This window comes from Solenopsis invicta, chromosome 4 (assembly GCF_016802725.1).
Source record: "Solenopsis invicta isolate M01_SB chromosome 4, UNIL_Sinv_3.0, whole genome shotgun sequence".
NCBI classification, from domain to species: Eukaryota; Metazoa; Arthropoda; class Insecta; order Hymenoptera; family Formicidae; genus Solenopsis; species Solenopsis invicta.
The window spans coordinates 5727392-5752551 of NC_052667.1; the positions used below are offsets into that span (position 1 = coordinate 5727392).

Genomic DNA, 25160 nt, shown 5'->3' on the forward strand with positions numbered 1-25160 from the left:
CATCGACAGTCACGATGGGTGCGATGGACGGAGATGAGTGCCAAATACTATCGATTGTTAAAGTGCGGACAGAAACGACGAATAAATGGGCCGAAAAGCGCTCTCGGGAACTGTTAAAACGCGGAATACATTCGTTACGGAAGAAGTCGCGAGTGTTTGCCATGAATATTCAGAGTTCCTACTTCAACCCGCGTATGTACAATGGTACTCCGTACGGCACCGGTAGGTAACGTGTTCGGCTCGTGTGATGGAAAAACACCGCTTTTCATCAAATTTTTTAGAAGCTACATCACTTCTCGCCCCTGGCGATAAATTTAAAAGAAAGAAAAAATAAAAGAAAATTGTTTTTTTCTTTCTTTCGAAGACTTATCTATATCTTCATTTATATAAAGATCTATCTATAACTTTGCGTACATATGTATCGAGAAACTTGTAGAGGAAAATCACTAATATTAGCACCCCATTTTGTTTTTGTTTAGATATCTCTTGAACAAGAGCTAAAAATAAAACTTTAAAAACATAAATACAAATTAAAAAGTGTCTTCATCAGATAGCATAGCAGTTTTTACGATTACTATTTCGTATTTTGTAATAATTAATGTTCTTGCAACATATAATCTATTTATAAAACTTATAAACTTAAAAGTTGAACCTTCCCATTTTATACGTGTTTTTGACTTATTAATAGATCTGTTGTGTCTGACTCTATTTTTTTTACTTTGAAATATTAAAGAAAATACGAAAATATTCATGAAACATCTGTCAACATTATAGTTGAAGATTTGTAGTTATTGTCTAATCTCATGGGAAGAGAAGTGGGTCCGCTTTGCAATATAACGAGTTTATGTTTCAAACCGCATTACGAAGAAAATATAAAGGAGAAAAATATGAACAGTTTTAAGAAGTTACAAACATGTAAAATGATCTAACGTTATCAATAATATATCTACTATTGTTTCAACTATGTAATTTCCAAAAGAAAATCGTGTAAATTTCATTTTTATTTTTCAAAAATTCGTTTTCAGTAAATTTTATATCAAAAAAGTCATAAATGCACTTTTTTGATATTGCGCGTTTCTCAAATGAAAGAAGTGCGACTGACTAATTGTCTATAAAATCGATATGGAATGAAAAGAGCACATCAAATCAGTCACCTAACAAATAAATAGCCGTTAGCGTCCATCAATAGGAATATCATAAATCTAGTTAGATGTTGCAATACGCTCACGGTAAACTCAGAGTTAAACGATCTATCTTCAGGATTTGAATGTATGGAAGCCAGCGATAACGAGAAGTTTGAAGCACTATTGCCGAAATGAATGTTATACCTGTTTCACATCCATAAATGCTATTGCACAATTTATGCATCGGGAGCACGTATAATTTCATTATTCTTTTATTATAAATAATTAACATCTAAATTTTCTCATATTAAACACATACAATATTTTATTCAATACGAGAATTAAGTATAGATGAATTGCAAATTTTGTTTCAGCAAGTCACTTCCTTGCTTCAATGCTTCTCTCTCATACATATTAATATAATCGGTTAGAAATACAGGACATACAAAACATTTCACTAATACTCTATATATTATTCCAGCTATATTTATTATCCCAATTTCCCTCGCGGTCGATATCCCTTATCTAAGGCTCGACTTCGCCGTTTGCGCGTATCTAAATGATCGGCACGGCGAATAGACATCGCCACGAAGAGAAAACGATATTTTAGATATTTTCGAAATCGCGAATGTGCTTTACCATCGGCGAGATTGAGAAAACGGTAAGATGTGCGAACGGGAGTAAATCCCAGAAGCCCTCCCCGTCGTCAGCTTGAGCCTCAAAGAGCATCGACGTGTGTACACATTGGCATCGGAGCACATCGTTTCTTGCATGCATTGCTCCTCGACAATCGGATGCACCCGCGTGCACACAGGCTCACGGTTCGATGCACCAGTCGTACCGAGCCGCGCTGACGCACACTGGAGCACTATATATTTACCTAGTAGACCAAACCGCCATGTTGTATACGGAAAGAACATATTTTCAGACAACTCGCACGACGTTACGAAAAAATGCAAATTGATTACTAAATATTCAATTTTTTTTTCCAAGCTCTGTATCTTCTGTCACGGATTTTGTACGGAGAGAACAATTTCACTGCAGCATCTAAAAATTGTTGCGCTAGATACAGATCAAAAAATGATTTGATTTCGGCCATCAATGGCGTAAAACGTCCAAACGTGATAATGATGACAAAGTTTTGACAATCTAGAAACCAAGTTAAACATCCGATACAACTTTTCAACTAACTCAATGTTCAAAATTATTTTCAGATCAGTTTCCGTTTCAAAAAAATTATATTCTCCGTATAGATTAGTACACAAAAAAACGGGTTTTCTGAAGTATCTAAAAATTTCATTGGACAGAAATCAGAGAAAATAATTTTATTTGAGGCATCAAAAATAATTACGTGGAACGTCCGAGCATAATAATGTTGCTGCAAACAGTTTTGCCATTCTACGCTGAAAGAACAATTTTATTGTAACATCCAAAAATTTAGCTACAGAAAGTAGTTTAATGTTGAACTATTAAAATAGTTATGTAAAGCGTTCAAAGATGATAACACTGCTGCAAAAAGTTTTAACATTCTGGCAACCAACCTAAACATACAATATAAATTTTTTAATAATTCAACGTCATCTCTTTCAGATTCGCATTTCTGCAAATTTATTCTTTTCGTGTAGCAACCAAGTTAAACATCTGATATAATTTTTTCAAATGATTCAACGTTCAAAATTACTTTTAGATTCGTTTCAGCAAAACTATGCTTTCCGTGTAGATTAGAACACAAAAAAACGGTTTTGTGCTGAAATATTTAAAAATTTAGCAAGATACAGATCTGAAAATAATTTTGTTGAGAAGTAAAAATAATTATGAAAGACGTTCGAGCAATGCTGGGAAAGTTTCGACATTCTAGCAACCAGTTTGAGCGTCTTATGCAATTACTTTGATGATCTCACAAAATTATTTTCAGATCTGCATCTAATAAAATCTTTAGATACTTCAGCAAAACTGTTCTTTCTTCGTGTAAAAACAGTTATAATTGGACTTCCGTAAATATAATTCATACTGTGCGCAATAACGAGATAAAAAGAAACTAATTGTGAGATAAAGAATATAAACGGTCTGTTCGAGCTTTTCAATTCAAGCGCGACCGACAATTGTACTGTTATGATTAATTAATTAAACTTCGCTTTATCAAGGTAAATATTTGTCGCGATTACACGATTTTAGCAAATGACAATTGGATAAACGACGTTTGTTTTGTTCAGCAGCTACGCATAACATTTCCATTCATAAAAAAGATACAAAAAATGCGAGAACACACATTTGAAGAATATAAACGCGCGGTATCTCCCTTTTATCGAAGAAGATATAAAAAATCTTGTACATTTAGTTTTAATATCAATTTTCCAATACCTCGATAATTTACTACGCTCAATTAGATTATAATTAAATTAAGCTCCAAATCAAATAAATGGAAAAGATCCGTTAAACAGAAAAAGAACTCAAGAGGATTAATTCTTTAATAGCATTAACTTTCCAATATTAAATAACTGGCTAATTAAGACGGCAGTAAAATCTTTATTGAGCAAAATCTGACGTTGAAATCGCATTTCAAAGGAATGCATTGCTATTGCCGCTTCCAGCATTACACCGTGACACTTGGTGTATGCGATGGGGACGCGAACAGGCGAGCTTTCTTCCTCTACGCTTCGTGCCTTCGTACCGCTTAAGCTGACTTCCAGCTCGACGCTCCGGAACTAAGTTTCCCGCGAAAGAGATGGATTTACGGTGGATTCTTCCTCAAACTATTTCCCTCATCCCGCCCGCCAAGGGCGAAAAATTCATTCGCGTCAAAGCGCCCGAATAATGTAGGAATGCACGAGCGTCGTGATATACGATCGCCATCCAGCAGATTTCTATCTTTTCCCCCGTAATTCGAGCGCGCGAGTGCAAAAATCGGTATTATTGGACGTGTCATTAATAACGATTATCGCGACGCGGATCCGGCGCACACCCACGCCTCTGACTGTGTTTCCAGACGAAGAACACGGATCAATGATTAAATCCCAGCCGCGATTAGCAGAGCGCTGCTGCGATCACCATTATTATTTGTCACGCAGCGGAACGAAAGCGGGAGTGTCATTTGGCGATGCTGAAAATATTACGGATCGATCGCGAACGAATTTCCACGGCGATACGCGTGTTTGTGCATCCTTTTGACTGAATACCAAATGGTATTACAGTGACTCAGCCAAAGCGCGATCGGCGATTTTCCAAAGTTTAATTTATCGTAGCTCGCCGGGTGCCGGGTAATTTTTCGTTCGTCTGTGCAACGGACAGAGAATGATGGGGAAATGCGAAAAGAGGGATGTCTTTACTTTTGTCAGTAAGCTCGAATGGCGTTTGTTGACGTCACTACCGTCTCGCTTGCAATCTCCCGTAAAAGTAAATTTATTTACGCAAAACGGTTACTTGTCGCCGATAGCAATTTCATGTAGACGAGCATAAGAGAAAGAAAAAAAAAAGAGAAAAAAAGAGGGAAATTTATCTTTCCAAATGAATTGCTGGTATTTTCCTTCAAGTTTAATTTCGAGATAGCGGTCGTCGTCGTCGGCAAAATGCGATCGATTTTCGCAAAAGCTTACGTTACACTCTGACGTTGACGTCAGCGGCGACAGAACCAAAATTGGATAATGTTAATAACGCACGGACACTATAGATAAAACATAGTCCGTTCGGTCTGTCGGCCAGGTAGTTGCTACGCGACATTAGCGAACAGTCCTTCAGAAATCCGGTTGAACGTGATCTGGTGCGACAACAAAAGGAGCGAATGCGCCAGTCAATCAACTTCTTGTTCATTCCGATCTTGTTCATTCCGATCGAAGTCGTCGCGCGAGTTGTTCCTCAGAATCGATTCCTTTTCTACCATTGCGATTTTATCGCTGGTGACTTCAGTGCTCTCTCGACGATGACAAACTTTATCGTCAAAAAAATTGGATACAAAAATGTTCGGGTGAAAGATATACGAAACAGAAATCTAATAACAAATGAAAAATGTTCTTCACATATTGGTATTATTAAAAAAAAAGGGAAGAAAAAACGGGCAATTAAATGTCAGTTACATCCAGAGAAAAATTGTTTAATTTGATAAAATTGTTCTTTAGATTGGTTTTTTTTAATAAAATAAAAATAAAAATTTGAAGAAAATAAATTATTTGTTCAAATTATTTATTTAATTTAAATAGTTTTTTAATTCATAGAAAGTATTAACAAAAGTGTAAGAAATGATTTAGTTGTTCTGGTTTTGAAAATATATTTCTTTCATTTAAAAACAGATTCGCTTAGCACAATCAAATTTTTCTTTAATTCTAATAAGGACAACCAAAAAATTTCTTCAAATCAAACAAAGTTTTTTCTGGATGTAAACATGCAACATATAAACACTTTTAATATATTACTTCATAATTATGTGTTAATTACAGGTTATTTATTTAAAATTTCTAAAAGAATTCCCGGATTTCATAAACTTTATTTAAAATTCCAAGTAAAATTGAAGAATTTTTTAATGCAGCTTCAAAAATAAATTTATGTTATGAAATATCTTTTAATGTGCCTTAATGTTCTTTATTATAAAATAACAAAAAAACGTGCCGTAATTACTGCTAATCAATTTTGCATTATTAAAAAAAAAATGACCAAACAATTTTGCCAGAAAAAGAGATAGCATTTAAATTTTAAAAGTCAAATTCCTAAAATTTTCCCAAGTTTCAATAAAATTCCATGAAAATCTATGCTTTGCAAGAATAAAATATTTAATTTCCTAAAAATTCCAGATTTTTCGAGTTTTTCCCGGTAGTAAAAAACATCTTTGTAATTGTATATCTTTATAATAATAAAAGTTCGCGGCCAATAATAAAATCCCTATTACAAATTTTCATTAATTATTTCAATATGCGCTTCGTTCACTTTCAAATGTTTAGTATCAATTACTAAGACAATATGTTCTAATGATATTATTACGCAATTAATCACTTAAGATTCTCTTGCGATTCTTCTTAACCGTCGTTTTCATCAAATTAACGAGCGGAAGTACCGTGCATTGTAAACTTCGCGCAGATGAGAGACAAGCCCTGAAGAAATACGAGAATAAAATGCAACAGATAAGAAACAGGGTATATAGCATTACCGATACGCATCGAGATAAGAATACCAGCCGTTATAAGAAGGTAGACGTTAGAATAGACTAGACGAGTGATGCTACGCTTATTATTAGCATAAAGAAAATATAACGTTCTAAAAGTAGCTATGTAGACATAAAATAGATAAAGAGGGTGCCCTCTTTATAGACGTATTGCACTTTGATACTCCTATTACTGAAGAAATTCTCATTGTTCATTCTTTGCCCCCGTTGTTTTTACACATGTATCGATGTATCTCGACTCGAGTGCTCAGTCATGCGTGACAGAAACAATATTTGAACCTCGTTGAAACATATGCCTCGCGATAAGTCGAAGAATAAAGGAGATAAAGGAGAGGTTCGTTATCTATCGGTCTATTGATTTTTCATTTTTCCTTTCTGTTTTTGTTATTTCGAGATACGCCGCGTTCGAGTCCGAATACGCAGACACGCCGCATTTCGGCGACCAAAAAATAAGCGACGTTACCATGATTAGTGCGTCCAGGAAGCGTCGTCGCGGCGGCGCGGCGGTGGCACCGAAATGGGAACGCGTTTCGCGGCGACCGTTTATTTACGCACATAATCGCGGGCTGCGGGGGCATTTTGCGTTTGTATGCAAATGGACCTTCCGCGCGCGAGCGATTTATTCCGTGCTCCTAAACGTCTATGCCGTGAAATATGCGCGTCGCACGCGCGTGCATACGCGTGCACCAAAGTGCATTTCCGCGCGAGCGCCGCCGTTGCAACTGCGACGGGCGGGCGACGCGCGCGCGTGGCGATATAAATAAATTTCGCGCGAGTTCACGCAGAACGCGAGTTCGCGCAGAAATGTGGTCGATCCACGCGACGCTCGAATTAACGGATCGAATGAACCACGGCAGTCGTGTATATAATACATATTTCTATCATTAAAACATGCCGCGGACCGCACGCACGCTCGCGCTACTGAACACTGAACGCATCTAGAATTACTATTATGCTCGATTTCTTTACACCTTCCGATAGCTATCTTTCAGATAGAGATATTCGTTAATTAACTTATAATTCTTTTTCTTCATTGAAACCTCTGATTATGTATCTAACGAGAATAATTATTCTTCATACCACTCGTTCTCGACCAAAAAAATGTACTAAAAATTATCATATTGTCTGGGAGATATCTCATGGATAAAAGTTATTTACGAGTGAAGAAATTGGCCTTTAAAGATAACAAAAAACGAATATTTTTGTATTCGGAATATGAAACTGAATAAAGAAAAACAGTTTTTTTTAGCAAAAATATTTTAGTAAAAAAACTGTAGTTTTGCTAAAATGCTTTTACTACAAAAAAAGAGAAATAAATAGAATTTATTTTTCTTGGTATGTATTATTAAAACATTTGATACATGTTTGAAACGTTACGTTACTTCGATAATTTTATTTCATATTTTTATGTCCCTAATGATTAAATAAACACACAAAGGATGTATTTGTTTAAGTAACATAAGCATTGAATTCATTTTCTACTTTCAATCGACAATGTCCTGGTAGGTATTTATCGTATTTATTTATTTCACTACATTTTGAGTGTTTATTATTGACTTTATATAAAAATAATTTAAATGAAAGCAAAAATTAAATTCTAGAATAATAATACAGCATTAAATGTCGCGAAAAAAAAAAAAATATATATATATATCCTAGTAAAAAAAACTTTTCAAGGCTAAAGTAAAGAAGTGTTTTTTTATCAAGTCATCTTTTTCCTCATAGTTTCTAGTTTTATTTAAGTCATTTTCTCTCATCTCTAGTTGATATCCTCTTTTCTCCCCAACACTGGTATCTTTTTAAAGAGTCTGAACAGATTTTCCAAAAATATCCGGAATAATTAATATGCATCTTAACTAATATTGAAATGTGTTTTTCTGACTATATGATGTGCAATTACAAAGTAAAAATCAGTACTGTAAATCATTTTTTATTAATATAGATAACTTTAATATATTTTATATTTATGTTGTTTATTGTATTTTATAGAATTGTAAATAAAAATACCAATAAAAATGCATAAATATATTTCAAATAAATAATAAAACTTTTATTTTAAATAAAAATGTTTTTTTATTTATTTTCTAGTTCAAATTATTTTCTAGTCAAAGTACTAACAATTACGTGTAAAATAATTACTCATTGATATTGTTCTGATCAATTTTACTAATCCGCACTAGAGAGATGACAAAGCGGATATTTTGATTTAAAAAAACTTACAATTAGTAAAAGAACTAGTTTATTTAAAAAACTGTACTTTTGCCAAAGTATTAAAAAAAATTTACTTTCTTTTATATTTATTGTTAAAACATTGAATATACATTTGATATATTATTTCGATATAATTCCATATTTCTGTGTATTTAGAATTTCAAATCAAAGTAAGTAAAATGAGCTTCATCTACAGTGAGAAAAAAGTTAACTAAATTTTTCAACTTGATTAAATTTCTTCAGTTCAAGTATTTTATGTAGTTAAGTACATAAATATGTGAATTAAACAAAATTTAATCAAGTTAAAAAATTTAATTTTAACAATTTTTTTCTCAGTGCAGACATCCATGGCTACCATTTAGTCATTGTACTACATTTTGATTGTTTACACTTATCTTTATACAAAAATCTTTTAAATGAATGCAAAAACTAAATTCTAAAACAATAATACGGCGTTAAAGGTCGGAAAATATATATATATTCGAGTAAAAAACTTTTCAAGGAGTAAAATACTCTTTTACTGAGTTTTTTATTCAAAGTTTTTAATTTTTTTCAGTCATTCTCGTCTCTAACTACGCGCATTTCTACACGTGTCCGGAATTGTCAGCCAAATGTTTGAGATTTTTGGGTGTTTTATTTAAAAAATTTTTTTATGTGACAACTCTAAATATATCGTCAGAATACGTTGATACGCGTTGCGACGTGGAACTGAACCAAAATTTTACGATAAAGATGCCATTTTGCGTTTTCAATTAACTACGAAGGGTTAATTGACAACTGAAACGTTGGGCGGAAATGCAGTACATCAATAACAGTGCGCTATATGTGCCTTACGAACGGTCGCTCTGCGAAATACTCGTTTATTTCGATGCGGCATATTTTGCGTTTATCCATACGATTATGGGCGTATAAATAATAATGAATACATATGGTAAATATATCTTTCATGCAGATTTTTGATTTACAAAATACGGGGAATATAGATATGATTTATTTGTGCTCAACGGCTTATTTTGGAAATTGCATTCATACGTTATACGCGTAACAGTGGCTGCCTCTCCCTCGTATTGAAACCAAACTATCGGATTACAATTTACTTGATTTCCGATCAACTCAATATTCCTGTAAAACCGGATTACTGAAAATGCCGGCTAATCTCAGCACGCGGCGATTATTTATGCGATCGTTACTATGACAACGATTTATCAAACTAAAATTGCTACCAAAAAGCTCGACGAAACGCAGAGCATATCCGTCTAAAGAAACGAATCGTGATAAGCTCAAAAATAACTGCTTCTTCGATCATAAATGCAATTTTGTTTAAGGCTTTAACGTCAAAAACCACTTGATTTATTGACAATTAAATAATTAAGTATCTGCAATCTTAACACTAAAAGAAAATTTTATTTTCTCAAGTAAATACACTTATTGTTAGTTTAGCGTCATTTCTTGATTAAACTTTTTTGTCCAAGTTTAAAAACAAATTATTTTATTTTAACTAATATTTTTTTTAATCAAGAAAATAATGTTAAAATAAATATGTTTATTTAAATTTAAACTTTTTTTTCAGTGTAAAATAAACATTTCTAACGTTTTTCTTCCTTCGATGTTTCGATATTATTGGAAATCATGAAAAACTTACCTATAAAACAAATGCCTCTTCGCCCATTGATACAATATTGTTTAAGGCTATCGTCAAAAATTAGTTGCTAATTAAATATTGATAATTTTATCGATAATTAAATAATTCAATAGTTGCAATCTCTGCACCGGAAAACATTCTATCGAGGGGAAATTCACAGCCGGCATTGGTGTACAAAATTTCGGCAGTGGACTGCCGAAAAAAGTAAGCAGTGACCTATAATATTGACGGCATTGTCGTCAGTGGTTGGGGAGTGGTGAGCTCACTTCAGAGTCGGTTTTTCGATCATGGGGTTGAGCACAAAAATTTTTTCTTGCATATTCCGAAAGTACATAAATAAAAGAATATTTTAAGCCTATAATCAATTTCATAATTGCTTTCTTTCTGGTAGTTTACTCTTGTACCTGAACGGTGGGGTGCTCACTTCAGGGTCGGTTTTTCGATCAAGTGGTTGAGCACAAAAATCTGGTCTTGCATATTTCGAAAGCACATAAATAGGAGAATATTTTAAGCCTATAATCAGTTTCAGAATTGCTTTCTTTCTGGTACTTTACTCTTGTACTGTTAATGTGTATTCGTACTTTCGGGACGATTTTCTGGTCGAAGAGATTGAGTACGAACATTTATTTATATATCGTTGGAAAGCACATAAAAAGCCCTTAATTCTAGTGTATTTATTTTTTTATTTTATTAATTATTTATATGAGTTGGTGCTGGCTTAACGTTAAGCTGGCACCCCCACCTTCAATCTCATTTTCCTGCTAAACCGCTCGAGCACAAAAATTTCAAATAGGGTACATAATTAGCACATAAAAAGCACTTAATTTTGGCATAAGTGGCGTTTCGATTTTTTGTGGTGGGGGTGCTAACTTAACAGACATTGTTATTTTTAGTATTCTATTGTTTGAAGTTAGGTATACCTATGCATAAGACAGCACATAATAATGTGCAATTACATTAAAATGTATAGATACAGTTCGTAAATAAAATTTTTGGAAGTTTTTTGTATAATTGTGTAGAATACTTCGGGAAAGCTTTAGAATTCTTGTGCAGGCATTGGCGTATGATAATGGGCACGCGGTAGTGTTCATAATTGCATGGCATTGCCTTAATTTTAATATAGGATTGACGGCATTGTAGGCATTGACTAACAATAAGCATTGTCGGCAGTGTACAAAAATGTCGGCAGTGTTTTACAGCAATGCCAAAAATCGGCATTGGTGTACAAAATTTTGGGTTGTGAATTCCCCCTCGGTAAACATATATATTTTAATGTCATTTCCCTGATGAAGAAGATATATTCTAAATTTAAAGATAAATTATTTTACACTAGCTAATATTTATTTGAATAATAGAAAATGATAATGTTAAAATAAATTTAAAAAAAATTTATTCGTGTAAAATAAACCATTCTAACATTTTGCTTTCGCAAAGTTTTGATTTTGTTGAAAGTTATACCTGTCAATAAGCGCACTCTTCTCGACAAAATCGAGAGATCGAACTGGTTGGTAGAAAGCTTGCAAAACACAAGCTTATACAACTCCACGCAGAATGATCATAGGGCGATGTGTATTCAAAGAAGCATTTTATTGCTTGAATTCTTGAAGCTGTCAGACGTCGCCTTGCAGGAAGCAGCTCGAGCGAGTTTGAAAGCTAATATTTCAGATTTCAAGATCCTTCCCCGAAAATCGACCGACAACCATTTCACGCAACGTTACGCGAACTTGTATATTTCCTTATTTTTACTTTACGCTGAAAAATTCTACTCTCTAAATCTGAATCAGTGGATAATCACTGACATCAGTGCCAAGTATGCCACTGGTAATCAGTGATTATCTGAACTAAAAAATCAATAAATTTACTAGTGTATTTATTAATGAATATTGCGTATTTATTAGTATTTACGAGTGTATTTATTAATACACTGATCAATAAGAACTTTTCAATGATTACCAGTAACTTTTCATTGACATTTAGGTTAAAAAAATCACTGATTTATCAGTGCCAAGTATGCCACTGGATAATCAGTGACTATCCACTGATTCAGATTTAGAGAGTAGTATTCGAATTCCTCCCCTTTTCCTTTTTTTCCTCTCCACCACTCAAGTCATCAATAAAGATCGTTAGCATAGCCGCGGGCGAGATATTATTTCTCTCGAAACACTACCGCATTTTCAAGATGCACAAACTGAATCCGCGAAGGGAAAGAAGAAAGAGTATCGAGCGGTCGCACCGCACCGTGTGCCGTAGCCCGTAATATTTCGTCCCAAGTCGTACGCAAATGTAAAGGTACTTTTGCGCCGCCTGCGAAGCAGCGACCGCTACGCGCAGGATATAAACAAACGCATATATGTATGTTGTGGCTGCTCAGACTCACCGCCTACGTCCGCAGGAGTCTCCGTGTAGCACGGGGGGATCCGTCCGGCTGCGCGCCCGGGCACGGCGAGACGCGCGCGCGAGCACTCGCTGCCACCTTCACGTTCCTCCGCGGAGTCCGTCTCCCGCGCGCAACACAACTCTTATTCTCGATAATATGCAAAACACACTTAAAATCACCAAATCACCTCTTTCCGGTCTGTGACGCCCACCTTTCGTTCTCACCGACTTTCGCTGTGTGTCTCAACCACCGAGAGCAACGTCGATCGCCGTGCGACGATGGAGCAACAGGAGATGCGGATGCGGAAGCACACTCATTCAGATCCGAACCGCGGATTCGGCCGAGCGAGCCAGGCCGACGACGACGACGACGACGACGACAACGACGGACGAGAGGAATCGACGACGATTACTGCGATACACAACACGATTCGATGTAGAGACGCGACGCGACGCGACACGGCGGCGGCCTGTCGATTTCGAACGAGTGCGCGGACACGGACGCGATTGTATAACCGTCCGACTGACACAGTGGCTCGCGCAATTCTGCCGCTTACGACGCGCCACAGCCGACGCGCGTCGACTTCAGAGGACGCTGCGTCGCGCGCAACTTCACGCCGTCACGCGAGCCGGCGAATCAGCGCGCGTTTTGACCGCTGACATTCGCGGGCCTCTTTCGCGACCGCGTCGCGAAACGATGAGTTTTATCGCGATTACGATTTTTAATCGATGATCGTCTCATTAATACTGTTTATTGCAATTTGATTATTGCGTACGATGATTTTTAAATTTAATTTAATTTTAATTGACAGAGAAGGGGATAATATGACATTCATTTTCATGTTATTGAATAACTTTGTTAATAAGTAATATTTTATATTGAAACTTGAATGATCATATTCGTCAAATTTCATTCGTTATTTAGTAGATTCTACGCAGAAAACAATTGGCATCAAATTAACAATTTATTGTTTCATATATAAGCAAGAATATAAAATCTTTTTGAAAGAATTTATAATATTAATTAAACATAATTTGCTTACACAAAGAAATTTTGTTTATTCGTGTAAATAAATTATGTCTGTTAAAAATTATAAATTCTTCCAAGATTTTATATTCTTGCTTATATACGAAACAATAAATTATTGATTTAATACTTTTTTTTTCTGTACGGAATTAAAATAATGAAATATTTATTATTACTTAGGACGCGATTTATAAAAATGTAACGCACTGCATAATCGGTGGAAGAGAAAAAGTGGTGATAATATAACTAACCCAAAATTAAATTTAAAAAATTCGCTTAATTAAAAAAACACACTATCTCATTACAAAATTATATATTTCTAACTTTCATCGTTTAAAATTTTCCTGCGTTCAGAAACATTAGAGATATTTTATTCTTGTTTAATATTAAACAACAAGCATAAAATGTTTCTAATATTTCTGAACACAGACACCTATAAAGTGATAATTGATTTATCGAAGAAATATTTCAATATAAGAATTTTATATAAAAAGCCACATTAACAAAATCTCATGTTATTGTTTAATTTTCACAAAATTCTAAATGTGTATAGTCCAATAAAAAGTTAAAGAACAAAAAAGACATTCGAGTGTGCACACATTCATGTGATAATATGTTCAAGTTTAAAAACAATGAAAAAATGCTAAAATGTACCTTGAAAAAATTTCAAAGCGCTCAAAAATAAAAATGTCTTATAATAATTATCATTTATTGTGTATTGACATATTAGCACCAATAAAAAACAGCGGGGTTTTAACCTACTAAACTATTAAATGAATAATTCCATAAGCAATTATTAAAATTCAACACTTAATAACAAAGATAATAAAAGTAACCATAATCATAGTGCCATAATATTCCCTTCTCCTTTACGATTTTTCTCAATAACATTAAATTTTTGTGTAAATTCAATTTTTATTATACAATGTTTTTTAAATAATTCAAAGCTAAAAGGTTTACAAAAGAAAAAAAACAAAAAATGTTTATTATGTGTTTGATTCGCACAAGTTTTTTCAAAAAATTTTAAAGACCCTTTTACCACTAATCATTTTTATTAAAAATACATTTTGATCATTTTTCATTGTTTCTTTTATATTTTGATACCATTACTAAAAATCACGGTATCAATTTTTTTCAAAAAAGCCATTTAAAGCTTAGAAAGCCTGCTTTTATGTTAAATTTTGTCCGATATCGTTTTATCAAGCTCAACGTTTCAAAGTAAAACAAAAATATTTAAAAAAAAACATGAATTTTCGATTATATATAATTTAGAGATAAAATATCAGAAACAACATTTAAAACCCAGATTTAAAGCTTCGCTCTTTATATTGCATGTTTAGAAACTTTTATTTCATTTCATCAAGATATTTTTTTGTGAAATGCGAGAAAATCATAAATGTTTCTTTCAAACTGTTAATTTGCAATATATGACGAGCAATAAACTCATCACATCGAAATCTACAAATCATTCATGCTTGGAATATTCGACAAAAAAGTCAAATAAAAGATCGAATTTTGATAAATCTCGATATACGCTAAAAATTCGAAATATTAGCAAGTGTTGTTTGTGACATTTTTCTCGATATAATTATAGTTTATAAAACAATTTGTGATGATAAAATATATATCTGTAAAACATATCTCTCTCATTCTCATTTTTCTTATTGATTGATTCATCTATTAGGAATAAAATTTTATTTCACCATATTTAAATAAAAGTTTATTTTAATAAAATAAATTCACATCATACTAATAAACTTTTAAGTATCTTTTTTTCAATGTACGTGATTTTCGAACATTTAATATAGCTAATTATACTAGTTAATTTCCGTATTCTTTTCTGTGTAAAATAAAAAATTATGAAAAATAACATCAAAAATACATAAAAGAAATGGAAAAAAAGAAAGAAAATGTATATGAGTATAGTAATATGGTATTATAAAGAGCTCAAATAATGCTCAGCTCAAATAACGAATTCAAATTTCAATTCAATGAAGATAATTTTTATCAAATTAAACTTTATGATTTTCATTAATTATTATAACAAAATAGGACAACATACAGAATTTCAATATAATTCAAGACAAAGGTATATAAACTAAATAAGAAAATATGTACATGATTAATATTATCAAATAAAGTCTAATAATGTCTATCAAAATCTATCAATTCGACAAAGATCATTTTTGTTAAATTAAACTTTGCGATGTACGTTAATGGTAAAATGCATTTTTTCAGTCGTACGTTTCTCATATATTTACAAAATGTACCTTTGAGGTTTCATAAATCGTGTTGCATAATGCCAGTTGATATATTCAATAGTGTTGTATAAAGCTTATTTGAATTTCTGGCTGTGCCGATTTTAAATTTGACGGCACTTTCATGGGAAAGTGTAAATGTTGGCTTTAATTATACGATGGACAGGAAAACAGGTTCAATCGACATTGCATGTATGCGTGCGTGTGTGCGTGTGTATGCGCTTGTGTGCGCGCTATGTTTGAATATTTGTTTACAAGCTGCAAATCGCAAATATTTTTGTAGTACTTTTAATGACGCGCACCGGGAGGCGGTCAGACGGACGGATTAAATCCGAGCGATTCTGTAATCGACGAATGCCAAACGCGCAAAAATAATCTCGCGCGCGGAATAATTAATGCGCTTTAACGTATTTGCTCGATCAACGTTAATAGAAAGTCGCTAAACTGTAATTGTACATAATGACACTATCAAATTAACTTCGATAACATAAGCGAACGCAGTTTACGCAATGCAATACAGTCCGCTAATGCATTTGCAATAATATACACATTCCTACGATGTATAAATTATGGAGGAGAGCGTGAAGAGGAATGATTTATAGCTTTACACACAATTTCACTGTTCGTGCCCGAAACCTCTTATCATAGCGGCGTGGTGCTATCAGCGACGGAATGCACACGCACTATCAATCAAGCCCCGTATTCAGACAAAAAAAAGGGAGGCATGTTGCATCTGCGCTCAGCGCAAGTCAATAAACCCCTTTTATCATCAATCAAAGCGCGCTTGTACAGAATCTATCAGCCTCACTCGGTTATGCAGTTTGCGCGTTCCGCGCCACGCGCGATCCTAGGAGCTTATCGCGGCGCGGCGCGATGCCATTGTTTCGATAAGCGCGAGAGATCGCGCGCTTTTTCGCGAGAGTGAAGAGCAGCGAACGTACGCGGGTTGCGCTGCGCTGCGCTGCGCCGCGCTGCACCGAGCCGAGCCGAGGCGAGCCGCGGGCGAACGAGTTTGACGTCCTTTTAATTACCGCTTGTAATTCCGAATAAATGCCAGTCATCGGGTTTACGGTCGTTGGTCGCGTCGCCCGTGCCGTAGGCATTCGTTTACCGAATATTGTTAGCGAAATCAGATTGCGCAGCGCGCGCGGCCCGATATTGTTTTCGGTAACGCTCGGGCGTGCATAATCATATTCGCGGTGTCGCTGAAAACCGCCGCGCGCGCACGGACGTATAGGTTGTACCCGTCAAATGAAATTGGCCCGACTGCGATATGCCAAAATCGATACTCCAGGGGGGTCCTTTTGCTTGTCGTTCGTATGCACGTATGTACACTCGATATCGCGATTCCGTCTTCCCTGACCCTTTTCGAAACAAACGCGTCACGATCAGACATTCATGCGTTATTAAAAGATATGTGTAACATGTTTCGCAGCAATAATTGACGATTTTAAAGATGAAGTTTAACAGTTAGAGACACACTTACGCTTTTAATATCAAAAGAAAAACTTTGAAAGAAAGAGAAAAAAATATTTTCATTTAAGGACATTTCTCAAAACACTTTGTAAGAAAATTATGAAAAAATTACAGATTGTATTTGAAAGTAGTAAAAAAAAAAATTTAGCGACAATTCTCTATCTGAATAAAAAGTTATTTCAATAAGAATTAGACACGTGAGCCCTAATGAAAATAATTAACAATGAAATCATTACGATGCAGAGATCAGTTCTGAAAATAAACAAAATTTATTTATTTATTTACGAAATAACTAAACAGACAATGATAATAAAACTTTGTACAAATCTTGAACGAAAAAAAAATAATTTTGTTGAAATACATATCTGAAAATAATTATGTTAAACTATTTCAAAAATTGTATAGGATTTAACTTGGTTGTTCAGAATTGTCAAAACTATTTGCTGCAACATTACCATGTTTAGACGTCCTTGATGGCCCAAAATAAAATTTATTTTCTGATCTGTATCTGCTTAAATTTTTAGATGCTGCAGTAAAATTGTTCTTTTAATGTGAATACTTCAAGTATTTCATAAAAATTGAGATTCTTCTTAATGTTTTAAAAAATAATTTAATTTTTATTAACAAAAGAGTAACTAAATTGTTAAAATATGTTATTAAATGAAAATATAATTTTATTCACACAACTTTTATATGTATATAGTTTCTTCGAAGTGTTAATATTCAACACATTTCCAAATTTTATTTACTTTGCATGAACCGTACATTCGATACATCCTTAAATAATTTATTTATTTAATCTGATAACATTTTCTATCATACAGAGATTTATTAATTTATAATACTTTAATAACATTTACATAAAAATATGCAAAAAAATCTAATTAAAAGGATTACCAGAATAATAAAAGAGTTTCTCTTTATCACATACAATTAAACATTGATATACTAATGTTTCAAATTCTTTTTATTGTCTCTTTGTTTTAATTCTGCAGCTTTAAATACGCACGCACGCATATTTATAATATAATATAATAGGATTATAAAATACACTTATATATACAATGCAGCAATTTTATTTATTAATTAGCGTATTAATTAAACCAACATAAATACGTATTATTATAATTAACAATATTAATTAATAATCAGTGCATTACGGTTATCTCGTATTAACACCGTGTCGACTATTAAACTTTGCTTCAAGATAATGTTATCGTTTGTTTAAATTACTTATTCAGAAATTAATTATAATACGAAGTAGATTGCTGCAAATATTTGGACACAACGTTTGTTTGAAAAATGTCTGTCTAAGGAAGGAATTACATTCGTAATGTCGAGTGTACCTACGTATGTGCACACAAAGCGGGCGCAATTATGCCACGAGCGCGCATGAACGTGGTACATACACAGTTTATAAATTACCTCGTAAAAGTTGGAAGGACGCGTTCCGGGATCATTTTTGCAGGCCGCGATTCCGCGCGCCGATAGTAATCGACGCGACTTGAATTTTTTATTCCAAGTTTCGAATTCATCCGACGGTGCCGTTGCAATTGAGGGCGCGAGAGAAAGAAAGAGAGAGAGGGGGGAAACGGGGAGAGGAGAACGTGGAAGAGAGAGAAATGACCTCTCATTGCACGGGGAACGGGACGATATATTAATTAACTCGACGAGAGCGGTGAATTGCAAAATAATTCAGCTTTTTATTATTACGCGGCACGAACTGAGAGTATAAAATCGTTTACTCTTTTCGATGATCACAATTGCAAAATGCCATCGGGTTAACGAAGTCTCGTCTGCTATTCGAGTCTACGCACTGTGTATATTGCCGGATGAAAAAGTATCGCAAATTAAAATTAAATCTACCGATGTAATTTATACCTGGATAGTCGGAACAGTGCATATAATGTTAATTGAAATAGCAGGAAAAGTTGGTTTTTTCCATCACTACTGCGTACATATTTCGCGGAAAAACCTTTTTTTTACGCCAACCTTTCATCCAACGAGAAAGATCTTCAAAATGATACATAATAATTGTAATAATAGTTAAAACTTCTATCTTGTCCAGAGTCTTTGTAAACATTCGAGAAACCGAACGCAAATATATTTTCAAGGAACGTCAAACTGTTATCCAGGGGCAGTAGTAAATTTTATACATATGTACAAGCTCATCTTTCCATTTCTTTTTAAGTGCACTAAGAGAAACATTTTGTGAAATAGACCAAACAGAAATAAATTTTATAGTTATAATTACTAATATACAGTTGTTTTGACCAAACAATCTGTATGCCTTATCAAACAATTGTTTTTATACAACTATAATCAGATGGTTTGTTAAATGTACCTAAGTTTTTGGCACCAGTAACTACAAAACTCATTTGATCACTATTTAACCAAACGATTGATTGATATTTCCTCCAGTGTGCAGGAAATTCACACTGAAAGAAATGGGAAGGACAATTTTGTTGAAATACAGATATAAAAATAATTATCATTAATTAAAATAATTACATTGCATTAGAAAAGAGATTTGGTAAGTACTATCAAATTTATTAATAATTATTTTCATCATATTTGTATTCCAACAAAATCGTTCCTTTAAGTGCATGAAACTTTTCCATCTTACGTTTTGCGAGGGAAAGACTTCGAGTTTCCTGGGACAATTTTTTCAAGTGACGGCGTGTCAGGACCTCCGTAGTTCTTCTCTAGAGGAGAAGAACCGGAGGAAAAAGTCGAGCAATTACAATCAAAATTCTAAAACCGGAATGCCAATTTCACGGTGATTCCGCCCTGTTGTTCCAGGGAATGCAACCGTGAAAAGCAGCCGGTATTTCGCAATTGATTATTATATGCCGTAAACATTCGCGCGCTCGTTCGCGCTCCCCTGTTATCTTTAGCGGCATGATTCAATATTCCGACTCGAGGCAGAATCCGCTTCGAGGCGGATTCGCCGCCGCCCGTTTGCGGCGCATTATAATTCCGTAAGCTGCTGCACCTGAACGAGCATCATTTTCGTTGATATCACTTTCTGTGTTCTCCGATGTGTTGTAGCCACCGGCGCGGTGGCTTATACTACAAAGTCTGACGTGCGCCTCATTCCATAATTCATACCGCGGTGGATGTCATGCAATGATAAAGTGATATTGTGTTGCAAATTTATATGACACTCGCCCGCCATTGGCCGACGCGTTTAGGTAATGAGATTCACTAAGAGAGGATATACAATTGACGCGTGGGCGGTGGTGATGTTCCCGTGATAAATATGGGTTTAGAAACTTAACTGGCGATAAAGCCGCGTAACTCTTCGCGCGCGCTGCGCGCACGTCGCTCCCAATTAATGTCTCCGATCGTCGTGAAATATTGACCGTAAAATCGAGCATTTTGACGCAACGATGTGCATGCGCGATTGTAACCGATACAGAACGCGCCCGGAGATTTTGTTGCCCCTCTATCGTCTCCCGATAATACCTGATTTTTGCAGCAAAATAAAATTTAATTTCTCTAATTATTACGTATAATTCTGATAAACCGATTGATACATTTGTGGTAATAATTGGCGAATTGCAATAACGAATTAATTAATTACGCGAAATTAATTGCGATATTATCAAAGCGCTGGTAGTACGATCGTTGTTCACCCCGCTCATTCTTTTCTCTCCGCGCGCGGATGCATTTTTTATCTTTCGCCCGTTTCGCTCTGACGCGAATCGCGAATAAGACGCAGTATGCAGGTTTCGCGGTAACGTAAAACATCGCGCGTGATGTCTGCGTAATTTATGCCGCGATCCCATACGTACGTACGTGCGGGAGCGCGTGGCGTTGCCCTGGTTATACGTAAAATAACAAATACGGTCGGAGAACTCTTGCGTATTCATCGCGCCGCGCGCGCGCCCTGGGAGGTATCTCGATTTCGAATTCAGTAATTATTACATTTATTAATGCCCGCCCGCGTTCAACGTTAATATGCAGAATATGCAAAATAATTATTTTATTTATTCTGTTGATCCGATAAATATTAAACCGCTCTCTCCCTCTTTCTCTGGCTACGCGCTGTATATAATTACTAGTTAATGCTGACTATTAAATGATGTTTATTCCGAGATCATATGAAAGCGCACTCGTTCTCCTTGCAAGAAATGCGATTTTCAGATCACGGATTAAATTCAAATTGCGTCATATCAACGTAATATCGCGTTACACGCAATTACACGTCTTTAATAAATATATGTTTTAAATTAATCTTCGACGAGTAAAATAATTGTAGGAATGAATTTAATACAAAATGTCGAGTTTATTTTCCAGTAAATTTTACCGGTATTTCCATTGCCACTTAGCGATTACGTTCGAGATTACGTCGAGATTAATTAAATCGTACTTGAATCTATCGCGACGATAGAGCGTCGGATAATCCGATTTCAACTTGGTCGTCCCGGTAGCGATTGGCTGGGCGAGAACAAGCGGCTCCTTTGATTCTGGTCAGCGGAATTTTGGTATATCTATCGTATATATCGATTGTACGGGGGCTCGTACCCGTGCGCAGGTCAGTTCGCGTAAGTTCTGCTTTCCCTAATTGTACTTGTTGCACTTCACCGGGTCGGATGCACACGACTCTGGCCCTGGCGTCTTGCCAAACCCTTGACAAATGACGCCGTAATACGGCATACGTCATCCCTCCCTAATTCTACGTGGAATTTACCGGAATTGCCGTTTCTGCCATCGATCTCCTTTCGTCGCGAGAATTTTATTAAAGTTCTTCGCCCATAAATCCGCCAAAAGAATCATTCGACTTTTACTAGCGAAGCACATTTAAATTTTGTTAATCTAGGCGAAACCTGGGAGAAACAATTCATGTCGCTTTTCTGTTTCATAAAAATCCATCAAACTTTATCGATTTAATTTGCGTCGCGTCATTATTAATACACGTTGCTCATTTAAATGATGGAAATGGGATATCAAATGGCAGTTATAAACTATTCATATCCGTAATGCATATGGCGCAGAGGGATTATACGAATAAATAATGCTTTTAATTAAAGTCTAATTTAACGGTCTTGACCTATTGGTCTCTACGGGTGACAATGCGAATTAGAAGGAGGTTGCGCGAAGTTTGCGCGCGAGAGTACTCGTGCATTGACGATTAAGTATCATTAAACCGTACCAAAGCTCAGTAAATTAACGATCATTACACGGAAATGCTAGCTACCCTAATCGCGGTTATGCATTAATAGGAGAGCTTCACGCTCGTAATTCATCATCCATTGTATGTTCACGATGACGTTGCACGATATTCTCCTTGAAATGCGTGCTCGATATTTTGTTTTGCAAAAACAACGAAATAATGAAATAAAATTCTAAATAAATTTCAATAACAAAAATACCGTGATAGTTAAACGCTTAATAAAAAAGACGGCCATTTTCAATTGGAAAAAATCGTTCCTCCGATAATTTCCAAGATTTGATCAGACGTGTAAAACCTCTCAGTTGCTTCATTCATTTTCTCTTATTAATTGATGCCACGGTCAAATTGTTGTACATTTACGAGATGAGTAATACGCGGTATACTGGAAATTCAAGTTGACAATTGATCGCCCACGTATATGCAATTTCACGTCGCGAACGTATTCAGGGAATGGGATAGATCTTGTTTGCCCGCGTGTCAACGATACCTATTATTGTCGATCCTTATTTGCATGGTCAATAACATGGGGAAATCTGTTGCCACCCCTTTCCGCCCAGGAATTGCGGAGAGGATTTGCGCTGTATTCGATGCCAAGGGGACCACCGTCGTACCGGGGGGGGCTTTTCAGAGGTGCACCGATAAATCAGGGGCTCACGACACAACTGTATCGCCGTCCCAGTTCGCAATAGTGCACGAATCTACCTTGAAAGAGAGGGAGAGAGAGAGAGAGAGAGAGACATCGATACAAAATTTCGCGGCACGCAATTCCGTTAACAGCGGAATGCAATTCTCGCAGCTTTCATTTCCTCCTTCGTATGATGGTCGCGCGCGAAATGCGATAACGCGGTCAAGAGCCTCGGTAAATTGAGTTTGAATTAACAATTATAGCAAACACGAGTATAATTATATGTATTGTGATAGGCTTTCTAGATAATAAACGCATTTGTACATTGCGATATAACATTTCCTAATGTAACAAAGAGAAAGAAAGAGAGAGAGAGAAAGAGACAAAAAAGAATAAAATTATATTATGACTTTGTTCAAAATCTGAGTGCCTTCCTTGTACACCAAAAAGAAAAAAAATATTTAGCGCTTTCAGTAAAAATTGTTCAGTTGAAGTTATTTTAACAACAATTAAATATTTTACTTTGTATAACAAAAAATTTATTTTCTTCTGTGAAATATATGTAAATACAAAAATATTCTTAAGTGTTTTATTCAATAGATTTTAATAAAATTTGTTGTTAACAAAATATTTGGTAATTATTTATAATAAGCCTCACCTAAAAACTTAAATGTACTCATTCGACGCGTTTTCACTCAAAATAAAAGAATATGGAAGAAAAACGTGGCGATCTGTCTCGCGAAGAGAGTTATTAAACGTTAAAGTTAGCGAGTTAGAGCTGTTAGGATGTCATACTAAGGCCGCAAGTCTGATTCACGTTCAAAGCGCTATTGGCCTCTATTGTTCATTAAGAATAAACAAGAATAGAATGAAGCCAATAACGATAATTTGAACGCGAATCAGATCTGATCAGGGGATCTTAACATTAAGCTAGCCTCTTCCCCAACAAAAAATATATTTTTTATAAAAACCAATTTACAAATACAATAGAATGATAATTTGGGGCTTTAAGAAATAATGAAAATAAATCGACGTTTATTAAGCTGGCACAGCCATTTTAGCACAATCAAATGCGACTCATTTGGTTGACAAGAATTATTTGCTACTTTTATTTGCTAATTTCTTGTTCTATTTATAATGTTTTTGCTGCAATAGTTTCGCTATAAACAATGGCTGTGCTACTTTAATAGACGTACATTCTTACTGCATTTAAGTTCACTATTATATAAATAAGTAATAAGTAAAAAATAATTTTAATTTAATTTAATTTAAACTCAAAAGTTATAAGTACTTAAAAAGTGCAAATTATTTTAAATAGTTATTTTGTGTATTTTACATATTATTTTTTATAATATATTTTACAATAAAAAATATCTCATGATATTATCAATTTTCTGAAAATCTTGCAGGTGTAAGCACTTGGCAAAAAGTGTACAAGAATATTTTTTTTCAAGCTCTTGCATGTTTATTCTACAAATTTCAGACAAGTAAAATATGATTTGTAAACTCATTTTAATGTTCATGCAAATACGAGCTAATAGATTAATATAATAAGTTTCATTATATGTACTGAAGTATATATTTACATGAAATAAATATTTGGATGAAAATACTTTTTAAGATCAAATATTGATATTAATCTAGCGTAGTGCATCCATTTTAAAAAGCAATAGATCTTTATCAATATTTAACAAAGATTCATTACTAGATTAAAATATAATTTGTCACTCACCAACACATGATGCACAGCAGTGGAGTTTTCAACTTCGACCTGTAAAACACAAATAAATATAATTCACATTATAGTAGCGTTCACAATAATTAATTTTGCTGCTTTGAATTAAACCAGCTATAGGCATTACAATTGCAATAAGCTCTTTTATCACTAATTAACAGATTTAAATTTACATATTGACAGACAATATGTCATATTAAAGCTAGAGTCACGAATGTAATTATTTCAGGTCAGATGTGCGAAAACTAACATTATTCTAACTGTAAGGTGAGATATCTAACAGCCGAGGGCAAGAAGATAAGGGTACAAATTTGAAACTGTTAACTAGTGATAAAATAAAGAATCTATTGCAATTGTA

At 34.5% G+C, this 25160-nt stretch overlaps 1 protein-coding gene across 3 annotated transcripts in view; it reads right to left on the bottom strand.

Moving 5' to 3' along the window:
* The window catches only part of LOC105195558 (RNA binding protein fox-1 homolog 2), a 339314-nt gene that overhangs the window by 313291 nt on the left and 863 nt on the right, over nucleotides 1–25160 (bottom strand). For 2 of the 3 annotated variants that reach the window (XR_005574599.1, XM_026134731.2), the window contains exon 2: nucleotides 24800–24838. Coding sequence is in view for 1 of the 3 variants with exons in the window: in XM_026134731.2 (XP_025990516.1) it covers nucleotides 24800–24838 (39 nt within the window). In the remaining 2 variants the exon portion in view is untranslated. Of the gene's footprint in view, nucleotides 1–12503; nucleotides 13057–24799; nucleotides 24839–25160 lie in introns of those variants that run through there. The other variant, XR_005574602.1, reaches the window with a different exon arrangement.